The sequence below is a fragment of the Phytophthora ramorum genome (genome assembly GCF_020800215.1).
Source record: "Phytophthora ramorum isolate Pr-102 chromosome Unknown Phyram_PR-102_s0002, whole genome shotgun sequence".
NCBI classification, from domain to species: domain Eukaryota; phylum Oomycota; class Peronosporomycetes; order Peronosporales; family Peronosporaceae; genus Phytophthora; species Phytophthora ramorum.
Genome location: NW_027150648.1, coordinates 4629345 through 4651364, shown reverse-complemented (window position 1 = coordinate 4651364; position 22020 = coordinate 4629345). Strand labels below are relative to the sequence as shown.

Genomic DNA, 22020 nt, shown 5'->3' with positions numbered 1-22020 from the left:
GTCGGTTGAAAAGGCTTGGTCGGTTGATGGCAAAATGCAAAGTGATTGATTTGGGTCCTTAGTTCGCAAACTCCCTTGCTACCTCTAAGCCTACTGGATTCTCTACTGGATACACTCTACTGGATTCCTTACCGGATACTGAGTTGCTTCAGCCAATCAGCGACTGCCACGTGGATGCCCATCTTGTACCCACAATCTTGTACCCACGTGTCCCGTAATCCCCGTGGCGTAAACAGCGTCCCATCATCAGTGTCCCGCGTCCCATCATCAGCGTCCCGTCAACACAGGAATGATTGCGGTCCCACTGAGTGAAGGTCATACCGGTATCCTACCGGTATACGGCAGCTGCCCGAGGCGCCTTCTTGACAACAGACTCGATGTCGCCGGCCCAGTCCGCATCCGAATATCCGCACATACCAACGCTGTCTTCCCGTGAGAACTCGAGTCCATGCGTAGGCGTCGCTTGGAGGTACCGCAGCACACGCTTGAGGGCTTCTCAAACCGCTTGCTCAACGCGTGCTTGGTCGATTCCAACAGCTCGTCGTTGCTGCTAGCGAGGACCAAGTCGTCAACGTAGAGCGCCACGAAGATCATGTCTTGGCCGTCACGCTTCAGGTAGACGCAGTGGTCGGACTCGCACTTCTTGAACCCCAGCTTGAGCATGAAGTCGTCGATGGTCTGGTTCCACATGCGCGGCGACTGCTTCAGTCCGTACAGCGACCGCTTGAGCTTGCACACGTGGTCCGGGTGGTCTTCGTCCACATAGCCATCCGGCTGTGCCATGTAGATGTCTTCGTCCAGCACACCGTTGAGGAACGCAGTCTTGACATCCATCTGGTGCAGCTTGAGACCATACTTGGCAGCCAGACTCAGTACGATCCGGATGGACGTGAACTTGGCCACGGGTGCGAAGGTCTCGTCGTAGTCGATGCCGTACTTCTGCGAAAACCCCTTGGCCACCAGTCGCGCCTTGAACCGCTCAATCTCTCCAGCTTGGTTCTCCTTCACGCGAAACACCCATCTGCAGCCGATCGCCTTGCGTCCCTTCGGCAGTGGTACGACATCCCACGTGTCGTTCTTGAGCAGCGAGTCACACTCCGAGTCGCACGCCTCCTTCCACTTGACTGCGTCGCTGGATTCCATCGCCGACTTGAACGTGGTCGGCATTTCTCCCACTGAATCCACGACGTACGCAGCTTCGAAGTCCTGACTTTCTTGAGCCGCAGCAGACATCTCGTCCAGAGTCTGGTGTCGACTCTGCGACGCATACCGCTTGGCACTTGGAACCTCCGTGGCTTCCTCCAGTGACTGCGTCCGCGGGTGTCACTTGTTGCCGGGCCCGAAGTCTTCGTCCCGCGCAGCTTCTTCCTCTTCTTCGTTGTCGTCTTCATCCGACTGCGACGAATCTTGATCTGTCGTCTCTTCATCTTGAATGACCACCACCTCCCTCTGATGGTAGTCGCGTCTCCCACTGTCGAAGACGTCTTCCATGAACTGCGCGTCGCGGCTCACCAGCACGCGACTGCTCTCCAGTTCTTCGAATCGATACGCTTTCTCGTGCTCCGAGTACCCCAGGAACCGACAGCGCACCGACCGAGCGTCGAACTTGGTGCGCTTCGCCTTCGGCACGTGCACATACGCGTGGCAACCGAACACTTTCAGGTTGGCCAGCAGCGGCTTCTTGCCAGTCCAAACTTGGTGCGGAGACTTGTCGTGGCTGACGGCGCGTGTCGGACACCGATTACGGAGGAACGTAGCCGTCATCACAGCTTCGCCCCAATACGTCTTGGGCAACCCGGCATGTTCCAGCATGCAGCGCGCACACTCCACCAACGTCCGGTTCATCCGCTCGGCCACTCCGTTCAGCTGAGGCGTGTACGGCGGAGTGAACTTCTGGACGATACCGCGGTCCGCACAGAACTTGGCCATCGCGCCGGAAGTGTACTCGCCACCGTTGTCGCTCCGGAGCGTCTGCACGCGCTTGCCGGTCTGAGTTTCAGCAAACGCCACAAACTCCGCGAACTTGGCAGCCACCTCGGACTTGTTCCTCAGCAAGTACACGACGCAGAAGTGCGACTTGTCATCGATGAACGTGACGAAGTAGCGTTTGCCCCAAACGTTGGCGTCTGCATGGGGCCGCACACATCGCTGTGAACCACCTCCAGCACGTGCTTGGCACGGTTCGGGGACGACTTCATGTAGCTCACTCGCGTTTGCTTGCCGAGTGCACACCCGTCGCACAGCTCCCACTGCTTCACCGACGTCATGTCGATGCCAACACCGTAGCTCTTCTTGACGATGGCGTCTAGACCGCCATGGCCAATGTGACCAAGTCGGAGGTGCCAGAGGTACGACGTGGTGTCCCCTTGGCGATCCTTCGAACTTGCCGCATTGGCCTCGTCAGGCATCATCGGAGTCATGCACAGCTTGAACAGCCCTTTGCCCTCACGAGCGCCGAGCTGCCACTTGAGACCCTTGTTGTCCGCGAAGCACCCGTCGCTCTCGAAGGTCACTGACCCCACGTCCTTGGTGAAGCGGCCGACCGAAAACAGGTTGCGCGACAGCTTCGGGATATGCCACACATTCGTGAGCACACCCTTCTTCATGCCGCGCGGCGTCTTCATCGACATGACAATGTCGCCGGTCCCCACCGCCTGAACCACACCGTCGTCCGCGAGATGCACGTCCACCGGAGCCATCTTCTTGTAGTTCCTCATGTACGTCTTGGAACTCGTCATGTGCTGCGTCGCACCCGAGTCGACCAGCCACATGTCACTCGGCTTGGCGGTACTGCTCGTACGACCAACCGAGAAAAGGTAGTCGCCAGGATCTTCTTCGTCCTGCGCGACGTTCGCACGCTGCGACCGATATCGCTCAGCGTCGTTCTGGACCCGCGAGAGACACTCCGCGATCCAATGTCCTTGTTTGCCGCAGTTGTGGCACGCGCCGGTCTTCTTCACCGGTCGGCCCTTGCGCTTGTTGTTGTTGACCATGAACGCTTGACCTTGGCCGTGCGCGGCTCCGTCGACGCCGCCGCCACCTTGTTCTTTGCGCTTCATGTCCTCATGCAGCAACCGAGACGTCACGAGTTCCCACGACAGCGAGTCGGCTCTCGACTCCAACGCCGTGATCAGGAACTGGTACGACTCGCTCAGACTGCCCAGAAGCGTGATCACCAAGTCGTCCTCGCTGACCGGAGCGCCAACCGCGTCGAGCTGCTCCGCCAGCGTCTTGAGCTTGTTGATGTGCTCCAGCACATCATCACCTTCGTCCATCATCGTCGTGAAGAAACGCCGACGAAGAAAGAGCTTGTTGGCCAAACTCTTCTTCTCGAAGTGTCCTTCCAGTCTTGACCATGCATCATGCGCGTCCTTGGCCGAGCGAACCAGCGGCAGCTGCGAGTCCTCCATCGCGAGACAGATGATCGCCAGCGCCTTACGCGACTTCCTCTTAAAAGGCTTGGTCGCTTGATGGCAAAATGCAAAGTGATTGATTTAGGTCCTTAGTTCGCAAACTCCCTTGCTACCTCTAAGCCTACTGGATTCTCTACTGGATACACTCTACTGGATTCCTTACCGGATACTGAGTTGCTTCAGCCAATTAGCGACTGCCACGTGGATGCCCATCTTGTACCCACAATCTTGTACCCACGTGTCCCGTAATCCCCGTAGCGTAAACAGCGTCCCATCATCAGTGTCCCGCGTCCCATCATCAGCGTCCCGTCAACACAGGAATGATTGCGGTCCCACTGAGTGAAGGTCATACCGGTATCCTACCGGTATACGGCAGCTGCCCGAGGCGCCTTCTTGACAACAGACTCGATGTCGCCGGCCCAGTCCGCATCCGAATATCCGCACATACCAACGCTGTCTTCCCGTGAGAACTCGAGTCCATGCGTAGGCGTCGCTTGGAGGTACCGCAGCACACGCTTGAGGGCTTCTCAAACCGCTTGCTCAACGCGTGCTTGGTCGATTCCAACAGCTCGTCGTTGCTGCTAGCGAGGACCAAGTCGTCAACGTAGAGCGCCACGAAGATCATGTCTTGGCCGTCACGCTTCAGGTAGACGCAGTGGTCGGACTCGCACTTCTTGAACCCCAGCTTGAGCATGAAGTCGTCGATGGTCTGGTTCCACATGCGTGGCGACTGCTTCAGTCCGTACAGCGACCGCTTGAGCTTGCACACGTGGTCCGGGTGGTCTTCGTCCACATAGCCATCCGGCTGTGCCATGTAGATGTCTTCGTCCAGCACACCGTTGAGGAACGCAGTCTTGACATCCATCTGGTGCAGCTTGAGACCATACTTGGCAGCCAGACTCAGTACGATCCGGATGGACGTGAACTTGGCCACTGGTGCGAAGGTCTCGTCGTAGTCGATGCCGTACTTCTGCGAAAACCCCTTGGCCACCAGTCGCGCCTTGAACCGCTCAATCTCTCCAGCTTGGTTCTCCTTCACGCGAAACACCCATCTGCAGCCGATCGCCTTGCGTCCCTTCGGCAGTGGTACGACATCCCACGTGTCGTTCTTGAGCAGCGAGTCACACTCCGAGTCGCACGCCTCCTTCCACTTGACTGCGTCGCTGGATTCCATCGCCGACTTGAACGTGGTCGGCATTTCTCCCACTGAATCCACGACGTACGCAGCTTCGAAGTCCTGACTTTCTTGAGCCGCAGCAGACATCTCGTCCAGAGTCTGGTGTCGACTCTGCGACGCATACCGCTTGGCACTTGGAACCTCCGTGGCTTCCTCCAGTGACTGCGTCCGCGGGTGTCACTTGTTGCCGGGCCCGAAGTCTTCGTCCCGCGCAGCTTCTTCCTCTTCTTCGTTGTCGTCTTCATCCGACTGCGACGAATCTTGATCTGTCGTCTCTTCATCTTGAATGACCACCACCTCCCTCTGATGGTAGTCACGCCTCCCACTGTCGAAGACGTCTTCCATGAACTGCGCGTCGCGGCTCACCAGCACGCGACTGCTCTCCAGTTCTTCGAATCGATACGCTTTATCGTGCTCCGAGTACCCCAGGAACCGACAGCGCACCGACCGAGCGTCGAACTTGGTGCGCTTCGCCTTCGGCACGTGCACATACGCGTGGCAACCGAACACTTTCAGGTTGGCCAGCAGCGGCTTCTTGCCAGTCCAAACTTGGTGCGGAGACTTGTCGTGGCTGACGGCGCGTGTCGGACACCGATTACGGAGGAACGTAGCCGTCATCACCGCTTCACCCCAATACGTCTTGGGCAATCCGGCATGTTCCAGCATGCAGCGCGCACACTCCACCAACGTCCGGTTCATCCGCTCGGCCACTCCGTTCAGCTGAGGCGTGTACGGCGGAGTGAACTTCTGGACGATACCGCGGTCCGCACAGAACTTGGCCATCGCGCCGGAAGTGTACTCGCCACCGTTGTCGCTCCGGAGCGTCTGCACGCGCTTGCCGGTCTGAGTTTCAGCAAACGCCACAAACTCCGCGAACTTGGCAGTCACCTCGGACTTGTTCCTCAGCAAATACACGACGCAGAAGTGCGACTTGTCATCGATGAACGTGACGAAGTAGCGTTTGCCCCAAACGTTGGCGTCTGCATGGGGCCGCACACATCGCTGTGAACCACCTCCAGCACGTGCTTCGCACGGTTCGGGGACGACTTCATGTAGCTCACTCGCGTTTGCTTGCCGAGTGCACACCCGTCGCACAGCTCCCACTGCTTCACCGACGTCATGTCGATGCCAACACCGTAGCTCTTCTTGACGATGGCGTCTAGACCGCCATGGCCAATGTGACCAAGTCGGAGGTGCCAGAGGTACGACGTGGTGTCCCCTTGGCGATCCTTCGAACTTGCCGCATTGGCCTCGTCAGGCATCATCGGAGTCATGCACAGCTTGAACAGCCCTTTGCCCTCACGAGCGCCGAGCTGCCACTTGAGACCCTTGTTGTCCGCGAAGCACCCGTCGCTCTCGAAGGTCACTGGCCCCACGTCCTTGGTGAAGCGGCCGACCGAAAACAGGTTGCGCGACAGCTTCGGGATATGCCACACATTCGTGAGCACACCCTTCTTCATGCCGCGCGGCGTCTTCATCGACATGACAATGTCGCCGGTCCCCACCGCCTGAACCACACCGTCGTCCGCGAGATGCACGTCCACCGGAGCCATCGTCTTGTAGTTCCTCATGTACGTCTTGGAACTCGTCATGTGCTGCGTCGCACCCGAGTCGACCAGCCACATGTCACTCGGCTTGGCGGTACTGCTCGTACGACCAACCGAGAAAAGGTAGTCGCCAGGATCTTCTTCGTCCTGCGCGACGTTCGCACGCTGCGACCGATATCGCTCAGCGTCGTTCTGGACCCGCGAGGGACACTCCGCGATCCAATGTCCTTGTTTGCCGCAGTTGTGGCACGCCCCGGTCTTCTTCACCGGTCGGCCCTTGCGCTTGTTATTGTTGACCATGAACGCTTGACCTTGGCCGTGCGCGGCTCCGTCGACGCCGCCGCAAAAGGCTTGGTCGCTTGATGGCAAAATGCAAAGTGATTGATTTAGGTCCTTAGTTCGCAAACTCCCTTGCTACCTCTAAGCCTACTGGATTCTCTACTGGATACACTCTACTGGATTCCTTACCGGATACTGAGTTGCTTCAGCCAATCAGCGACTGCCACGTGGATGCCCATCTTGTACCCACAATCTTGTACCCACGTGTCCCGTAATCCCCGTAGCGTAAACAGCGTCCCATCATCAGTGTCCCGCGTCCCATCATCAGCGTCCCGTCAACACAGGAATGATTGCGGTCCCACTGAGTGAAGGTCATACCGGTATCCTACCGGTATACGGCAGCTGCCCGAGGCGCCTTCTTGACAACACTCCCACTCGACTCGACAGCGATTGCACCTTGGATCCCGAGCTTGCTCCGAAGCACACTGAACTGCGTTGCAGGAATTGCCTTCGTCATCATGTCCGCCAGCATGTCCGTTGTCGAAACATACTGCAGCACCACTTGACCGTCTTCCACCTTCTCGCGCACGAAGTGGTAGCGAATGTCGATGTGCTTGGTGCGCTTGTGGAACTGCGGGTTCTTGGCCAACGCGATGGAGCCTTGGTTGTCCTCGTAGATCTTGACCGCTTCATCGCTTGCCATCTCGCCGAGCTCGCACAGGAACACCTTGAGCCACACTGCCTCTTGTGTCGCCTCCGATAGCGCCATGTACTCTGCCTCCGTCGAAGACAGCGCCACCGTCCGCTGCTTCTTGCTCCTCCAGCTGATGCATCCGCCGTTCATCATGAACGCGTAGCCGCTTGTGCTCCGTCTTGACTCGATGTCGCCGGCCCAGTCCGCATCCGAATAGCCGCACATACCAAGGCTGTCTTCCCGTGAGAACTCGAGTCCATGCGTAGGCGTCGCTTGGAGGTACCGCAGCACACGCTTGAGGGCTTGCCAATGCGTCGGACACGGGTCGGCAGAGAACTGGCTCAGCACTCCCACTGCAGCAGCCAGGTCCGGACGCGTTGCCACCATCAAGTACATGAGAGCACCGACGGCACTCCGATACGGCACGTTCTTCATCGTGTCTTCATGCTGGCAGCCACCCTCACACATGTTCTTGGTCAGCTTGAGTCCGGGGTCTTGCGGCGTCTTCACAGGCTTGCTGTCTTGCATGCCGAACTTGGTCAGGATGGACTTGAGAAACTTGGTCTGCCGCACCGTCACTTTTCCGGAGTCGTGGTCGTTCTTGATCTCCATCCCGAGGAAGTACTCCAGCTCGCCGAGGTCCGTCATCTCAAACCGCTTGCTCAACGCGTGCTTGGTCGATTCCAACAGCTCGTCGTTGCTGCTAGCGAGGACCAAGTCGTCAACGTAGAGCGCCACGAAGATCATGTCTTGGCCGTCACGCTTCAGGTAGACGCAGTGGTCGGACTCGCACTTCTTGAACCCCAGCTTGAGCATGAAGTCGTCGATGGTCTGGTTCCACATGCGCGGCGACTGCTTCAGTCCGTACAGCGACCGCTTGAGCTTGCACACGTGGTCCGGGTGGTCTTCGTCCACATAGCCATCCGGCTGTGCCATGTAGATGTCTTCGTCCAGCACACCGTTGAGGAACGCAGTCTTGACATCCATCTGGTGCAGCTTGAGACCATACTTGGCAGCTAGACTCAGTACGATCCGGATGGACGTGAACTTGGCCACTGGTGCGAAGGTCTCGTCGTAGTCGATGCCGTACTTCTGCGAAAACCCCTTGGCCACCAGTCGCGCCTTGAACCGCTCAATCTCTCCAGCTTGGTTCTCCTTCACGCGAAACACCCATCTGCAGCCGATCGCCTTGCGTCCCTTCGGCAGTGGTACGACATCCCACGTGTCGTTCTTGAGCAGCGAGTCACACTCCGAGTCGCACGCCTCCTTCCACTTGACTGCGTCGCTGGATTCCATCGCCGACTTGAACGTGGTCGGCATTTCTCCCACTGAATCCACGACGTACGCAGCTTCGAAGTCTAGACTTTCTTGAGCCGCAGCAGACATCTCGTCCAGCGTCTGGTGTCGACTCTGCGACGCATACCGCTTGGCACTTGGAACCTCCGTGGCTTCCTCCAGTGACTGCGTCCGCGGGTGTCACTTGTTGCCGGGCCCGAAGTCTTCGTCCCGCGCAGCTTCTTCCTCTTCTTCGTTGTCGTCTTCATCCGACTGCGACGAATCTTGATCTGTCGTCTCTTCATCTTGAATGACCACCACCTCCCTCTGATGGTAGTCACGCCTCCCACTGTCGAAGACGTCTTCCATGAACTGCGCGTCGCGGCTCACCAGCACGCGACTGCTCTCCAGTTCTTCGAATCGATACGCTTTCTCGTGCTCCGAGTACCCCAGGAACCGACAGCGCACCGACCGAGCGTCGAACTTGGTGCGCTTCGCCTTCGGCACGTGCACATACGCGTGGTAACCGAACACTTTCAGGTTGGCCAGCAGCGGCTTCTTGCCAGTCCAAACTTGGTGCGGAGACTTGTCGTGGCTGACGGCGCGTGTCGGACACCGATTACGGAGGAACGTAGCCGTCATCACAGCTTCACCCCAATACGTCTTGGGCAATCCGGCATGTTCCAGCATGCAGCGCGCACACTCCACCAACGTCCGGTTCATCCGCTCGGCCACTCCGTTCAGCTGAGGCGTGTACGGCGGAGTGAACTTCTGAACGATACCGCGGTCCGCACAGAACTTGGCCATCGCGCCGGAAGTGTACTCGCCACCGTTGTCGCTCCGGAGCGTCTGCACGCGCTTGCCGGTCTGAGTTTCAGCAAACGCCACAAACTCCGCGAACTTGGCAGCCACCTCGGACTTGTTCCTCAGCAAGTACACGACGCAGAAGTGCGACTTGTCATCGATGAACGTGACGAAGTAGCGTTTGCCCCAAACGTTGGCGTCTGCATGGGGCCGCACACATCGCTGTGAACCACCTCCAGCACGTGCTTGGCACGGTTCGGGGACGACTTCATGTAGCTCACTCGCGTTTGCTTGCCGAGTGCACACCCGTCGCACAGCTCCCACTGCTTCACCGACGTCATGTCGATGCCAACACCGTAGCTCTTCTTGACGATGGCGTCTAGACCGCCATGGCCAATGTGACCAAGTCGGAGGTGCCAGAGGTACGACGTGGTGTCCCCTTGGCGATCCTTCGAACTTGCCGCATTGGCCTCGTCAGGCATCATCGGAGTCATGCACAGCTTGAACAGCCCTTTGCCCTCACGAGCGCCGAGCTGCCACTTGAGACCCTTGTTGTCCGCGAAGCACCCGTCGCTCTCGAAGGTCACTGGCCCCACGTCCTTGGTGAAGCGGCCGACCGAAAACAGGTTGCGCGACAGCTTCGGGATATGCCACACATTCGTGAGCACCCCCTTCTTCATGCCGCGCGGCGTCTTCATCGACATGACAATGTCGCCGGTCCCCACCGCCTGAACCACACCGTCGTCCGCGAGATGCACGTCCACCAGAGCCATCGTCTTGTAGTTCCTCATGTACGTCTTGGAACTCGTCATGTGCTGCGTCGCACCCGAGTCGACCAGCCACATGTCACTCGGCTTGGCGGTACTGCTCGTACGCCCAACGGAGAAAAGGTAGTCGCCAGGATCTTCTTCGTCCTGCGCGACGTTCGCACGCTGCGACCGATATCGCTCAGCGTCGTTCTGGACCCGCGAGGGACACTCCGCGATCCAATGTCCTTGTTTGCCGCAGTTGTGGCACGCCCCGGTCTTCTTCACCGGTCGGCCCTTGCGCTTGTTATTGTTGACCATGAACGCTTGACCTTGGCCGTGCGCGGCTCCGTCGACGCCGCCGCAAAAGGCTTGGTCGCTTGATGGCAAAATGCAAAGTGATTGATTTAGGTCCTTAGTTCGCAAACTCCCTTGCTACCTCTAAGCCTACTGGATTCTCTACTGGATACACTCTACTGGATTCCTTACCGGATACTGAGTTGCTTCAGCCAATCAGCGACTGCCACGTGGATGCCCATCTTGTACCCACAATCTTGTACCCACGTGTCCCGTAATCCCCGTAGCGTAAACAGCGTCCCATCATCAGTGTCCCGCGTCCCATCATCAGCGTCCCGTCAACACAGGAATGATTGCGGTCCCACTGAGTGAAGGTCATACCGGTATCCTACCGGTATACGGCAGCTGCCCGAGGCGCCTTCTTGACAACACTCCCACTCGACTCGACAGCGATTGCACCTTGGATCCCGAGCTTGCTCCGAAGCACACTGAACTGCGTTGCAGGAATTGCCTTCGTCATCATGTCCGCCAGCATGTCGGTTGTCGAAACATACTGCAGCACCACTTGACCGTCTTCCACCTTCTCGCGCACGAAGTGGTAGCGAATGTCGATGTGCTTGGTGCGCTTGTGGAACTGCGGGTTCTTGGCCAACGCGATGGAGCCTTGGTTGTCCTCGTAGATCTTGACCGCTTCATCGCTTGCCATCTCGCCGAGCTCGCACAGGAACACCTTGAGCCACGCTGCCTCTTGTGTCGCCTCCGATAGCGCCATGTACTCTGCCTCCGTCGAAGACAGCGCCACCGTCCGCTGCTTCTTGCTCCTCCAGCTGATGCATCCGCCGTTCATCATGAACGCGTAGCCGCTTGTACTCCGTCTTGACTCGATGTCGCCGGCCCAGTCCGCATCCGAATAGCCGCACATACCAAGGCTGTCTTCCCGTGAGAACTCGAGTCCATGCGTAGGCGTCGCTTGGAGGTACCGCAGCACACGCTTGAGGGCTTGCCAATGCGTCGGACACGGGTCGGCAGAGAACTGGCTCAGCACTCCCACTGCAGCAGCCAGGTCCGGACGCGTTGCCACCATCAAGTACATGAGAGCACCGACGGCACTCCGATACGGCACGTTCTTCATCGTGTCTTCATGCTGGCAGCCACCCTCACACATGTTCTTGGTCAGCTTGAGTCCGGGGTCTTGCGGCGTCTTCACAGGCTTGCTGTCTTGCATGCCGAACTTGGTCAGGATGGACTTGAGAAACTTGGTCTGCCGCACCGTCACTTTTCCGGAGTCGCGGTCGTTCTTGATCTCCATCCCGAGGAAATACTCAAGCTCGCCGAGGTCCGTCATCTCAAACCGCTTGCTCAACGCGTGCTTGGTCGATTCCAACAGCTCGTCGTTGCTGCTAGCGAGGACCAAGTCGTCAACGTAGAGCGCCACGAAGATCATGTCTTGGCCGTCACGCTTCAGGTAGACGCAGTGGTCGGACTCGCACTTCTTGAACCCCAGCTTGAGCATGAAGTCGTCGATGGTCTGGTTCCACATGCGTGGCGACTGCTTCAGTCCGTACAGCGACCGCTTGAGCTTGCACACGTGGTCCGGGTGGTCTTCGTCCACATAGCCATCCGGCTGTGCCATGTAGATGTCTTCGTCCAGCACACCGTTGAGGAACGCAGTCTTGACATCCATCTGGTGCAGCTTGAGACCATACTTGGCAGCCAGACTCAGTACGATCCGGATGGACGTGAACTTGGCCACTGGTGCGAAGGTCTCGTCGTAGTCGATGCCGTACTTCTGCGAAAACCCCTTGGCCACCAGTCGCGCCTTGAACCGCTCAATCTCTCCAGCCTGGTTCTCCTTCACGCGAAACACCCATCTGCAGCCGATCGCCTTGCGTCCCTTCGGCAGTGGTACGACATCCCACGTGTCGTTCTTGAGCAGCGAGTCACACTCCGAGTCGCACGCCTCCTTCCACTTGACTGCGTCGCTGGATTCCATCGCCGACTTGAACGTGGTCGGCATTTCTCCCACTGAATCCACGACGTACGCAGCTTCGAAGTCTAGACTTTCTTGAGCCGCAGCCGACATCTCGTCCAGCGTCTGGTGTCGACTCTGCGACGCATACCGCTTGGCACTTGGAACCTCCGTGGCTTCCTCCAGTGACTGCGTCCGCGGGTGTCGCTTGTTGCCGGGCCCGAAGTCTTCGTCCCGCGCAGCTTCTTCCTCTTCTTCGTTGTCGTCTTCATCCGACTGCGACGAATCTTGATCTGTCGTCTCTTCATCTTGAATGACCACCACCTCCCTCTGATGGTAGTCACGCCTCCCACTGTCGAAGACGTCTTCCATGAACTGCGCGTCGCGGCTCACCAGCACGCGACTGCTCTCCAGTTCTTCGAATCGATACGCTTTCTCGTGCTCCGAGTACCCCAGGAACCGACAGCGCACCGACCGAGCGTCGAACTTGGTGCGCTTCGCCTTCGGCACGTGCACATACGCGTGGCAACCGAACACTTTCAGGTTCGCCAGCAGCGGCTTCTTGCCCGTCCAAACTTGGTGCGGAGACTTGTCGTGGCTGACGGCGCGTGTCGGACACCGATTACGGAGGAACGTAGCCGTCATCACCGCTTCACCCCAATACGTCTTGGGCAATCCGGCATGTTCCAGCATGCAGCGCGCACACTCCACCAACGTCCGGTTCATCCGCTCGGCCACTCCGTTCAGCTGAGGCGTGTACGGCGGAGTGAACTTCTGCACGATACCGCGGTCCGCACAGAACTTGGCCATCGCACCGGAGGTGTACTCGCCACCGTTGTCGCTCCGGAGTGTCTGCACGCGCTTGCCGGTCTGAGTTTCAGCAAACGCCACAAACTCCGCGAACTTGGCAGCCACCTCGGACTTGTTCCTCAGCAAGTACACCACGCAGAAGTGCGACTTGTCGTCGATGAACGTGACGAAGTAGCGCTTGCCCCCAAATGTTGGCGTCTGCATGGGGCCGCACACATCGCTGTGAACCACCTCCAGCACGTGCTTGGCACGGTTCGGGGACGACTTCATGTAGCTCACTCGCGTTTGCTTGCCGAGTGCACACCCGTCGCACAGCTCCCACTGCTTCACCGACGTCATGTCGATGCCAACACCGTAGCTCTTCTTGACGATGGCGTCTAGACCGCCATGGCCAATGTGACCAAGTCGGAGGTGCCAGAGGTACGACGTGGTGTCCCCTTGGCGATCCTTCGAACTTGCCGCATTGGCCTCGTCAGGCATCATCGGAGTCATGCACAGCTTGAACAGCCCTTTGCCCTCACGAGCGCCGAGCTGCCACTTGAGACCCTTGTTGTCCGCGAAACACCCGTCGCTCTCGAAGGTCACTGGCCCGACGTCCTTGGTGAAGCGGCCGACCGAAAACAGGTTGCGCGACAGCTTCGGGATATGCCACACATTCGTGAGCACACCCTTCTTCATGCCGCGCGGCGTCTTCATCGACATGACAATGTCGCCGGTCCCCACCGCCTGAACCACACCGTCGTCCGCGAGATGCACGTCCACCGGAGCCATCGTCTTGTAGTTCCTCATGTACGTCTTGGAACTCGTCATGTGCTGCGTCGCACCCGAGTCGACCAGCCACATGTCACTCGGCTTGGCGGTACTGCTCGTACGACCAACCGAGAAAAGGTAGTCGCCAGGATCTTCTTCGTCCTGCGCGACGTTCGCACGCTGCGACCGATATCGCTCAGCGTCGTTCTGGACCCGCGAGGGACACTCCGCGATCCAATGTCCTTGTTTGCCGCAGTTGTGGCACGCCCCGGTCTTCTTCACCGGTCGGCCCTTGCGCTTGTTGTTGTTGACCATGAACGCTTGACTTTGGCCGTGCGCGGCTCCGTCGACGCCGCCGCCACCTTGTTCCTTGCGCTTCATGTCCTCATGCAGCAGCCGAGACGTCACGAGTTCCCACGACAGCGAGTCGGCTCTGTTGTCAAGAAGGCGCCTCGGGCAGCTGCCGTATACCGGTAGGATACCGGTATGACCTTCACTCAGTGGGACCGCAATCATTCCTGTGTTGACGGGACGCTGATGATGGGACGCGGGACACTGATGATGGGACGCGGGACACTGATGATGGGACGCTGTTTACGCTACGGGGATTACGGGACACGTGGGTACAAGATTGTGGGTACAAGATGGGCATCCACGTGGCAGTCGCTGATTGGCTGAAGCAACTCAGTATCCGGTAAGGAATCCAGTAGAGTGTATCCAGTAGAGAATCCAGTAGGCTTAGAGGTAGCAAGGGAGTTTGCGAACTAAGGACCTAAATCAATCACTTTGCATTTTGCCATCAAGCGACCAAGCCTTTTAAGAGGAAGTCGCGTAAGGCGCTGGCGATCATCTGTCTCGCGATGGAGGACTCGCAGCTGCCGCTGGTTCGCTCGGCCAAGGACGCGCATGATGCATGGTCAAGACTGGAAGGACACTTCGAGAAGAAGAGTTTGGCCAACAAGCTCTTTCTTCGTCGGCGTTTCTTCACGACGATGATGGACGAAGGTGATGATGTGCTGGAGCACATCAACAAGCTCAAGACGCTGGCGGAGCAGCTCGACGCGGTTGGCGCTCCGGTCAGCGAGGACGACTTGGTGATCACGCTTCTGGGCAGTCTGAGCGAGTCGTACCAGTTCCTGATCACGGCGTTGGAGTCGAGAGCCGACTCGCTGTCGTGGGAACTCGTGACGTCTCGGCTGCTGCATGAGGACATGAAGCGCAAGGAACAAGGTGGCGACGGCGTCGACGGAGCCGCGCACGGCCAAGGTCAAGCGTTCATGGTCAACAACAACAAGCGCAAGGGCCGACCGGTGAAGAAGACCGGGGCGTGCCACAACTGCGGCAAACAAGGACATTGGATCGCGGAGTGTCCCTCGCGGGTCCAGAACGACGCTGAGCGATATCGGTCGCAGCGTGCGAACGTCGCGCAGGACGAAGAAGATCCTGGCGACTACCTTTTCTCCGTTGGTCGTACGAGCAGTACCGCCAAGCCGAGTGACATGTGGCTGGTCGACTCGGGTGCGACGCAGCACATGACGAGTTCCGACAAGTACATGAGGAACTACAAGACGATGGCTCCGGTGGACGTGCATCTCGCGGACGACGGAGTGGTTCAGGCGGTGGGGACCGGCGACATTGTCATGTCGATGAAGACGCCGCGCGGCATGAAGAAGGGTGTGCTCACGAATGTGTGGCATATCCCGAAGCTGTCGCGCAACCTGTTTTCGGTCGGCCGCTTCACCAAGGACGTCGGGCCAGTGACCTTCGAGAGCGACGGGTGTTTCGCGGACAACAAGGGTCTCAAGTGGCAGCTCGGCGCTCGTGAGGGCAAAGGGCTGTTCAAGCTGTGCATGACTCCGATGATGCCTGACGAGGCCAATGCGGCAAGTTCGAAGGATCGCCAAGGGGACACCACGTCGTACCTCTGGCACCTCCGACTTGGTCACATTGGCCATGGCGGTCTAGACGCCATCGTCAAGAAGAGCTACGGTGTTGGCATCGACATGACGTCGGTGAAGCAGTGGGAGCTGTGCGACGGGTGTGCACTCGGCAAGCAAACGCGAGTGAGCTACATGAAGTCGTCCCCGAACCGTGCCAAGCACGTGCTGGAGGTGGTTCACAGCGATGTGTGCGGCCCCATGCAGACGCCAACATTTGGGGGCAAGCGCTACTTCGTCACGTTCATCGACGACAAGTCGCACTTCTGCGTGGTGTACTTGCTGAGGAACAAGTCCGAGGTGGCTGCCAAGTTCGCGGAGTTTGTGGCGTTTGCTGAAACTCAGACCGGCAAGCGCGTGCAGACACTCCGGAGCGACAACGGTGGCGAGTACACCTCCGGTGCGATGGCCAAGTTCTGTGCGGACCGCGGTATCGTGCAGAAGTTCACTCCGCCGTACACGCCTCAGCTGAACGGAGTGGCCGAGCGGATGAACCGGACGTTGGTGGAGTGTGCGCGCTGCATGCTGGAACATGCCGGATTGCCCAAGACGTATTGGGGTGAAGCGGTGATGACGGCTACGTTCCTCCGTAATCGGTGTCCGACACGCGCCGTTAGCCACGACAAGTCTCCGCACCAAGTTTGGACGGGCAAGAAGCCGCTGCTGGCGAACCTGAAAGTGTTCGGTTGCCACGCGTATGTGCACGTGCCGAAGGCGAAGCGCACCAAGTTCGACGCTCGGTCGGTGCGCTGTCGGTTCCTGGGGTACTCGGAGCACGAGAAAGCGTATCGATTCGAAGAACTGGAGAGCAGTCGCGTGCTGGTGAGCCGCGACGCGCAGTTCATGGAAGACGTCTTCGACAGTGGGAGACGCGACTACCATCAGAGGGAGGTGGTGGTCATCCAAGATGAAGAGACGACGGATCAAGATTCGTCGCAGTCGGATGAAGACGACAACGAAGAAGAGGAAGAAGAGGAAGCTGCGCGGGACGAAGACTTCGGGCCCGGCAACAAGCGACACCCGCGGACGCAGTCACTGGAGGAAGCCACGGAGGTTCCAAGTGCCAAGCGGTATGCGTCGCAGAGTCGACACCAGACGCTGGACGAGATGTCGGCTGCGGCTCAAGAAAGTCTAGACTTCGAAGCTGCGTACGTCGTGGATTCAGTGGGAGAAATGCCGACCACGTTCAAGTCGGCGATGGAATCCAGCGACGCAGTCAAGTGGAAGGAGGCGTGCGACTCGGAGTGTGACTCGCTGCTCAAGAACGACACGTGGGATGTCGTACCACTGCCGAAGGGACGCAAGGCGATCGGCTGCAGATGGGTGTTTCGCGTGAAGGAGAACCAGGCTGGAGAGATTGAGCGGTTCAAGGCGCGACTGGTGGCCAAGGGGTTTTCGCAGAAGTACGGCATCGACTACGACGAGACCTTCGCACCAGTGGCCAAGTTCACGTCCATCCGGATCGTACTGAGTCTGGCTGCCAAGTATGGTCTCAAGCTGCACCAGATGGATGTCAAGACTGCGTTCCTCAACGGTGTGCTGGACGAAGACATCTACATGGCACAGCCGGATGGCTATGTGGACGAAGACCACCCGGACCACGTGTGCAAGCTCAAGCGGTCGCTGTACGGACTGAAGCAGTCGCCACGCATGTGGAACCAGACCATCGACGACTTCATGCTCAAGCTGGGGTTCAAGAAGTGCGAGTCCGACCACTGCGTCTACCTGAAGCGTGACGGCCAAGACATGATCTTCGTGGCGCTCTACGTTGACGACTTGGTCCTCGCTAGCAGCAACGACGAGCTGTTGGAATCGACCAAGCACGCGTTGAGCAAGCGGTTTGAGATGACGGACCTCGGTGAGCTGGAGTACTTCCTCGGGATGGAGATCAAGAACGACCGCGACTCCGGAAAAGTGACGGTGCGGCAGACCAAGTTTCTCAAGTCCATCCTGACCAAGTTCGGCATGCAAGACAGCAAGCCTGTGAAGACGCCGCAAGACCCCGGACTCAAGCTGACCAAGAACATGTGTGAGGGTGGCTGCCAACATGAAGACACGATGAAGAACGTGCCGTATCGGAGTGCCGTCGGTGCTCTCATGTACTTGATGGTGGCAACGCGTCCGGACCTGGCTGCTGCAGTGGGAGTGCTGAGCCAGTTCTCTGCCGACCCGTGTCCGACGCATTGGCAAGCCCTCAAGCGTGTGCTGCGGTACCTCCAAGCGACGCCTACGCATGGACTCGAGTTCTCACGGGAAGACAGCCTTGGTATGTGCGGCTATTCGGATGCGGACTGGGCCGGCGACATCGAGTCAAGACGGAGTACAAGCGGCTACGCGTTCATGATGAACGGCGGATGCATCAGCTGGAGGAGCAAGAAGCAGCGGACGGTGGCGCTGTCTTCGACGGAGGCAGAGTACATGGCGCTATCGGAGGCGACACAAGAGGCAGCGTGGCTCAAGGTGTTCCTGTGCGAGCTCGGCGAGATGGCAAGCGATGAAGCGGTCAAGATCTACGAGGACAACCAAGGCTCCATCGCGTTGGCCAAGAACCCGCAGTTCCACAAGCGCACCAAGCACATCGACATTCGCTACCACTTCGTGCGCGAGAAGGTGGAAGACGGTCAAGTGGTGCTGCAGTATGTTTCGACAACCGACATGCTGGCGGACATGATGACGAAGGCAATTCCTGCAACGCAGTTCAGTGTGCTTCGGAGCAAGCTCGGGATCCAAGGTGCAATCGCTGTCGAGTCGAGTGGGAGTGTTGTCAAGAAGGCGCCTCGGGCAGCTGCCGTATACCGGTAGGATACCGGTATGACCTTCACTCAGTGGGACCGCAATCATTCCTGTGTTGACGGGACGCTGATGATGGGACGCGGGACACTGATGATGGGACGCTGTTTACGCTACGGGGATTACGGGACACGTGGGTACAAGATTGTGGGTACAAGATGGGCATCCACGTGGCAGTCGCTGACTGGCTGAAGCAACTCAGTATCCGGTAAGGAATCCAGTAGAGTGTATCCAGTAGAGAATCCAGTAGGCTTAGAGGTAGCAAGGGAGTTTGCGAACTAAGGACCTAAATCAATCACTTTGCATTTTGCCATCAAGCGACCAAGCCTTTTGTTCCAGCATGCAGCGCGCACACTCCACCAACGTCCGGTTTATCCGCTCGGCGACTCCATTCAGCTGAGCCGTGTACGGCGGAGTGAACTTCTGCACGATACCATGGTCCGCACAGAACTTGGCCATCGCGCCGGAAGTGTACTCGCCACCGTTGTCGCTCCGGAGTGTCTGCACGCGCTTGCCGGTCTGAGTTTCAGCAAACGCCACAAACTCCGCGAACTTGGCAGCCACCTCGGACTTGTTCCTCAGCAAGTACACCACGCAGAAGTGCGACTTGTCATCGATGAACGTGACGAAGTAGCGCTTGCCCCCAAACGTTGGCGTCTGCATGGGGCCGCACACATCGCTGTGAACCACCTCCAGCACTTGCTTCGCACGGTTCGGGGACGACTTCATGTAGCTCACTCGCGTTTGCTTGCCGAGTGCACACCCGTCGCACAGCTCCCACTGCTTCACCGACGTCATGTCGATGCCAACACCGTAGCTCTTCTTGACGATGGCGTCTAGACCGCCATGGCCAATGTGACCAAGTCGGAGGTGCCAGAGATACGACGTGGTGTCCCCTTGGCGATCCTTCGAACTTGCCGCATTGGCCTCGTCAGGCATCATCGGAGTCATGCACAGCTTGAACAGCCCTTTGCCCTCACGAGCGCCGAGCTGCCACTTGAGACCCTTGTTGTCCGCGAAACACCCGTCGCTCTCGAAGGTCACTGGCCCGACGTCCTTGGTGAAGCGGCCGACCGAAAACAGGTTGCGCGACAGCTTCGGGATATGCCACACATTCGTGAGCACACCCTTCTTCATGCCGCGCGGCGTCTTCATCGACATGACAATGTCGCCGGTCCCCACCGCCTGAACCACACCGTCGTCCGCGAGATGCACGTCCACCGGAGCCATCATCTTGTAGTTCCGCATGTACGTCTTGGAACTCGTCATGTGCTGCGTCGCACCCGAGTCGACCAGCCACATGTCACTCGGCTTGGCGGTACTGCTCGTACGCCCAACGGAGAAAAGGTAGTCGCCAGGATCTTCTTCGTCCTGCGCGACGTTCGCACGCTGCGACCGATATCGCTCAGCGTCGTTCTGGACCCGCGAGGGACACTCCGCGATCCAATGTCCTTGTTTGCCGCAGTTGTGGCACGCCCCGGTCTTCTTCACCGGTCGGCCCTTGCGCTTGTTGTTGTTGACCATGAACGCTTGACCTTGGCCGTGCGCGGCTCCGTCGACGCCGTCGCCACCTTGTTCCTTGCGCTTCATGTCCTCATGCAGCAGCCGAGACGTCACGAGTTCCCACGACAGCGAGTCGGCTCTCGACTCCAACGCCGTGATCAGGAACTGGTACGACTCGCTCAGACTGCCCAGAAGCGTGATCACCAAGTCGTCCTCGCTGACCGGAGCGCCAACCGCGTCGAGCTGCTCCGCCAGCGTCTTGAGCTTGTTGATGTGCTCCAGCACATCATCACCTTCGTCCATCATCGTCGTGAAGAAACGCCGACGAAGAAAGAGCTTGTTGGCCAAACTCTTCTTCTCGAAGTGTCCTTCCAGTCTTGACCATGCATCATGCGCGTCCTTGGCCGAGCGAACCAGCGGCAGCTGCGAGTCCTCCATCGCGAGACAGATGATCGCCAGCGCCTTACGCGACTTCCTCTTGAACGTCGCTTGATCCGCCGTGGTCGTGCAGTGCTCCAGCTTCACTTCCCCACTCGTCACTTCCCACAGTTCGCGCTCCTCGAGCACCATCTGCATCTTGAACTTCCACGTGTGGAAATTGGTTCCGTTGAACTTGTTGATGCGGGCGGTCGTGGTCGGGGTGGCGTCCATGGCGAAGGCGTAGTCGGGGGCTTGGGCAGGGAAGACGGGGCTTGGGCTCATAACCAAAAGGCTTGGTCGCTTGATGGCAAAATGCAAAGTGATTGATTTAGGTCCTTAGTTCGCAAACTCCTTTGCTACCTCTAAGCCTACTGGATTCTCTACTGGATACACTCTACTGGATTCCTTACCGGATACTGAGTCGCTTCAGCCAATCAGCGACTGCCACGTGGATGCCCATCTTGTACCCACAATCTTGTACCCACGTGTCCCGTAATCCCCGTAGCGTAAACAGCGTCCCATCATCAGTGTCCCGCGTCCCATCATCAGCGTCCCGTCAACACAGGAATGATTGCGGTCCCACTGAGTGAAGGTCATACCGGTATCCTACCGGTATACGGCAGCTGCCCGAGGCGCCTTCTTGACAACAGACACCAGACTCTGGACGAGATGTCGGCTGCGGCTCAAGAAAATCAAGACTTCGAAGCTGCGTATGTCGTGGATTCAGTGGGAGAAATGCCGACCACGTTCAAGTCGGCGATGGAATCCAGCGACGCAGTCAAGTGGAAGGAGGCGTGCGACTCGGAGTGTGACTCGCTGCTCAAGAACGACACGTGGGATGTCGTACCACTGCCGAAGGGACGCAAGGCGATCGGCTGCAGATGGGTCTTTCGCGTGAAGGAGAACCAGGCTGGAGAGATTGAGCGGTTCAAGGCGCGACTGGTGGCCAAGGGGTTTTCGCAGAAGTACGGCATCGACTACGACGAGACCTTCGCGCCCGTGGCCAAGTTCACGTCCATCCGGATCGTACTGAGTCTGGCTGCCAAGTATGGTCTCAAGCTGCACCAGATGGATGTCAAGACTGCGTTCCTCAACGGTGTGCTGGACGAAGACATCTACATGGCACAGCCGGATGGCTATGTGGACGAAGACCACCCGGACCACGTGTGCAAGCTCAAGCGGTCGCTGTACGGACTGAAGCAGTCGCCACGCATGTGGAACCAGACCATCGACGACTTCATGCTCAAGCTGGGGTTCAAGAAGTGCGAGTCCGACCACTGCGTCTACCTGAAGCGTGACGGCCAAGACATGATCTTCGTGGCGCTGTACGTTGACGACTTGGTCCTCGCTAGCAGCAACGACGAGCTGTTGGAATCGACCAAGCACGCGTTGAGCAAGCGGTTTGAGATGACGGACCTCGGTGAGCTGGAGTACTTCCTCGGGATGGAGATCAAGAACGACCGCGACTCCGGAAAAGTGACGGTGCGGCAGACCAAGTTTCTCAAGTCCATCCTGACCAAGTTCGGCATGCAAGACAGCAAGCCTGTGAAGACGCCGCAAGACCCCGGACTCAAGCTGACCAAGAACATGTGTGAGGGTGGCTGCCAAC

General features: G+C 58.4%; 10 protein-coding genes across 10 annotated transcripts; 2 read left to right on the top strand and 8 right to left on the bottom strand.

Annotated features, from left to right (window-relative positions):
* Nucleotides 1-315: 315 nt before the first annotated feature.
* KRP23_2877 (Retrovirus-related Pol polyprotein from transposon RE1) lies at nucleotides 316-1233 on the bottom strand (the record flags this gene model as incomplete). The annotated part of the gene is made up of 1 exon (XM_067887659.1): nucleotides 316-1233. The coding sequence occupies one exon, from the start codon at nucleotides 1231-1233 to the stop codon at nucleotides 316-318; it is 918 nt and encodes a 305-aa protein (XP_067750231.1).
* Nucleotides 1234-1323: 90 nt separating this feature from the next.
* Nucleotides 1324-3410, bottom strand: KRP23_2876 (Retrovirus-related Pol polyprotein from transposon TNT 1-94; the record flags this gene model as incomplete). The annotated part of the gene is made up of 2 exons (XM_067887658.1): nucleotides 1324-2148; nucleotides 2208-3410. The coding sequence occupies 2 exons, from the start codon at nucleotides 3408-3410 to the stop codon at nucleotides 1324-1326; spliced, it is 2028 nt and encodes a 675-aa protein (XP_067750230.1).
* Nucleotides 3411-3759: 349 nt separating this feature from the next.
* Nucleotides 3760-4677, bottom strand: KRP23_2875 (Retrovirus-related Pol polyprotein from transposon RE1; the record flags this gene model as incomplete). Its single annotated transcript, XM_067887657.1, has 1 exon — nucleotides 3760-4677. The coding sequence occupies one exon, from the start codon at nucleotides 4675-4677 to the stop codon at nucleotides 3760-3762; it is 918 nt and encodes a 305-aa protein (XP_067750229.1).
* Nucleotides 4678-4767: 90 nt separating this feature from the next.
* KRP23_2874 (Retrovirus-related Pol polyprotein from transposon TNT 1-94) lies at nucleotides 4768-6437 on the bottom strand (the record flags this gene model as incomplete). Its single annotated transcript, XM_067887656.1, has 2 exons — nucleotides 4768-5570; nucleotides 5624-6437. The coding sequence occupies 2 exons, from the start codon at nucleotides 6435-6437 to the stop codon at nucleotides 4768-4770; spliced, it is 1617 nt and encodes a 538-aa protein (XP_067750228.1).
* Nucleotides 6438-6801: 364 nt separating this feature from the next.
* KRP23_2873 (Retrovirus-related Pol polyprotein from transposon TNT 1-94) lies at nucleotides 6802-8496 on the bottom strand (the record flags this gene model as incomplete). Its single annotated transcript, XM_067887655.1, has 1 exon — nucleotides 6802-8496. The coding sequence occupies one exon, from the start codon at nucleotides 8494-8496 to the stop codon at nucleotides 6802-6804; it is 1695 nt and encodes a 564-aa protein (XP_067750227.1).
* Nucleotides 8497-8586: 90 nt separating this feature from the next.
* Nucleotides 8587-10256, bottom strand: KRP23_2872 (Retrovirus-related Pol polyprotein from transposon TNT 1-94; the record flags this gene model as incomplete). The annotated part of the gene is made up of 2 exons (XM_067887654.1): nucleotides 8587-9411; nucleotides 9471-10256. 2 exons carry the CDS (start codon nucleotides 10254-10256, stop codon nucleotides 8587-8589), a joined length of 1611 nt encoding a protein of 536 aa, XP_067750226.1.
* Nucleotides 10257-10620: 364 nt separating this feature from the next.
* On the bottom strand, nucleotides 10621-14277 carry KRP23_2871 (Retrovirus-related Pol polyprotein from transposon TNT 1-94; the record flags this gene model as incomplete). The annotated part of the gene is made up of 1 exon (XM_067887653.1): nucleotides 10621-14277. The coding sequence occupies one exon, from the start codon at nucleotides 14275-14277 to the stop codon at nucleotides 10621-10623; it is 3657 nt and encodes a 1218-aa protein (XP_067750225.1).
* Nucleotides 14278-14621: 344 nt separating this feature from the next.
* On the top strand, nucleotides 14622-18500 carry KRP23_2870 (Retrovirus-related Pol polyprotein from transposon TNT 1-94; the record flags this gene model as incomplete). The annotated part of the gene is made up of 1 exon (XM_067887652.1): nucleotides 14622-18500. One exon carries the CDS (start codon nucleotides 14622-14624, stop codon nucleotides 18498-18500), a length of 3879 nt encoding a protein of 1292 aa, XP_067750224.1.
* A 279-nt stretch (nucleotides 18501-18779) lies between these two features.
* On the bottom strand, nucleotides 18780-20693 carry KRP23_2869 (Retrovirus-related Pol polyprotein from transposon TNT 1-94; the record flags this gene model as incomplete). The annotated part of the gene is made up of 1 exon (XM_067887651.1): nucleotides 18780-20693. The coding sequence occupies one exon, from the start codon at nucleotides 20691-20693 to the stop codon at nucleotides 18780-18782; it is 1914 nt and encodes a 637-aa protein (XP_067750223.1).
* Nucleotides 20694-20978: 285 nt separating this feature from the next.
* Nucleotides 20979-22006, top strand: KRP23_2868 (Retrovirus-related Pol polyprotein from transposon RE1; the record flags this gene model as incomplete). The annotated part of the gene is made up of 2 exons (XM_067887648.1): nucleotides 20979-21893; nucleotides 21950-22006. The coding sequence occupies 2 exons, from the start codon at nucleotides 20979-20981 to the stop codon at nucleotides 22004-22006; spliced, it is 972 nt and encodes a 323-aa protein (XP_067750222.1).
* Nucleotides 22007-22020: the final 14 nt, after the last annotated feature.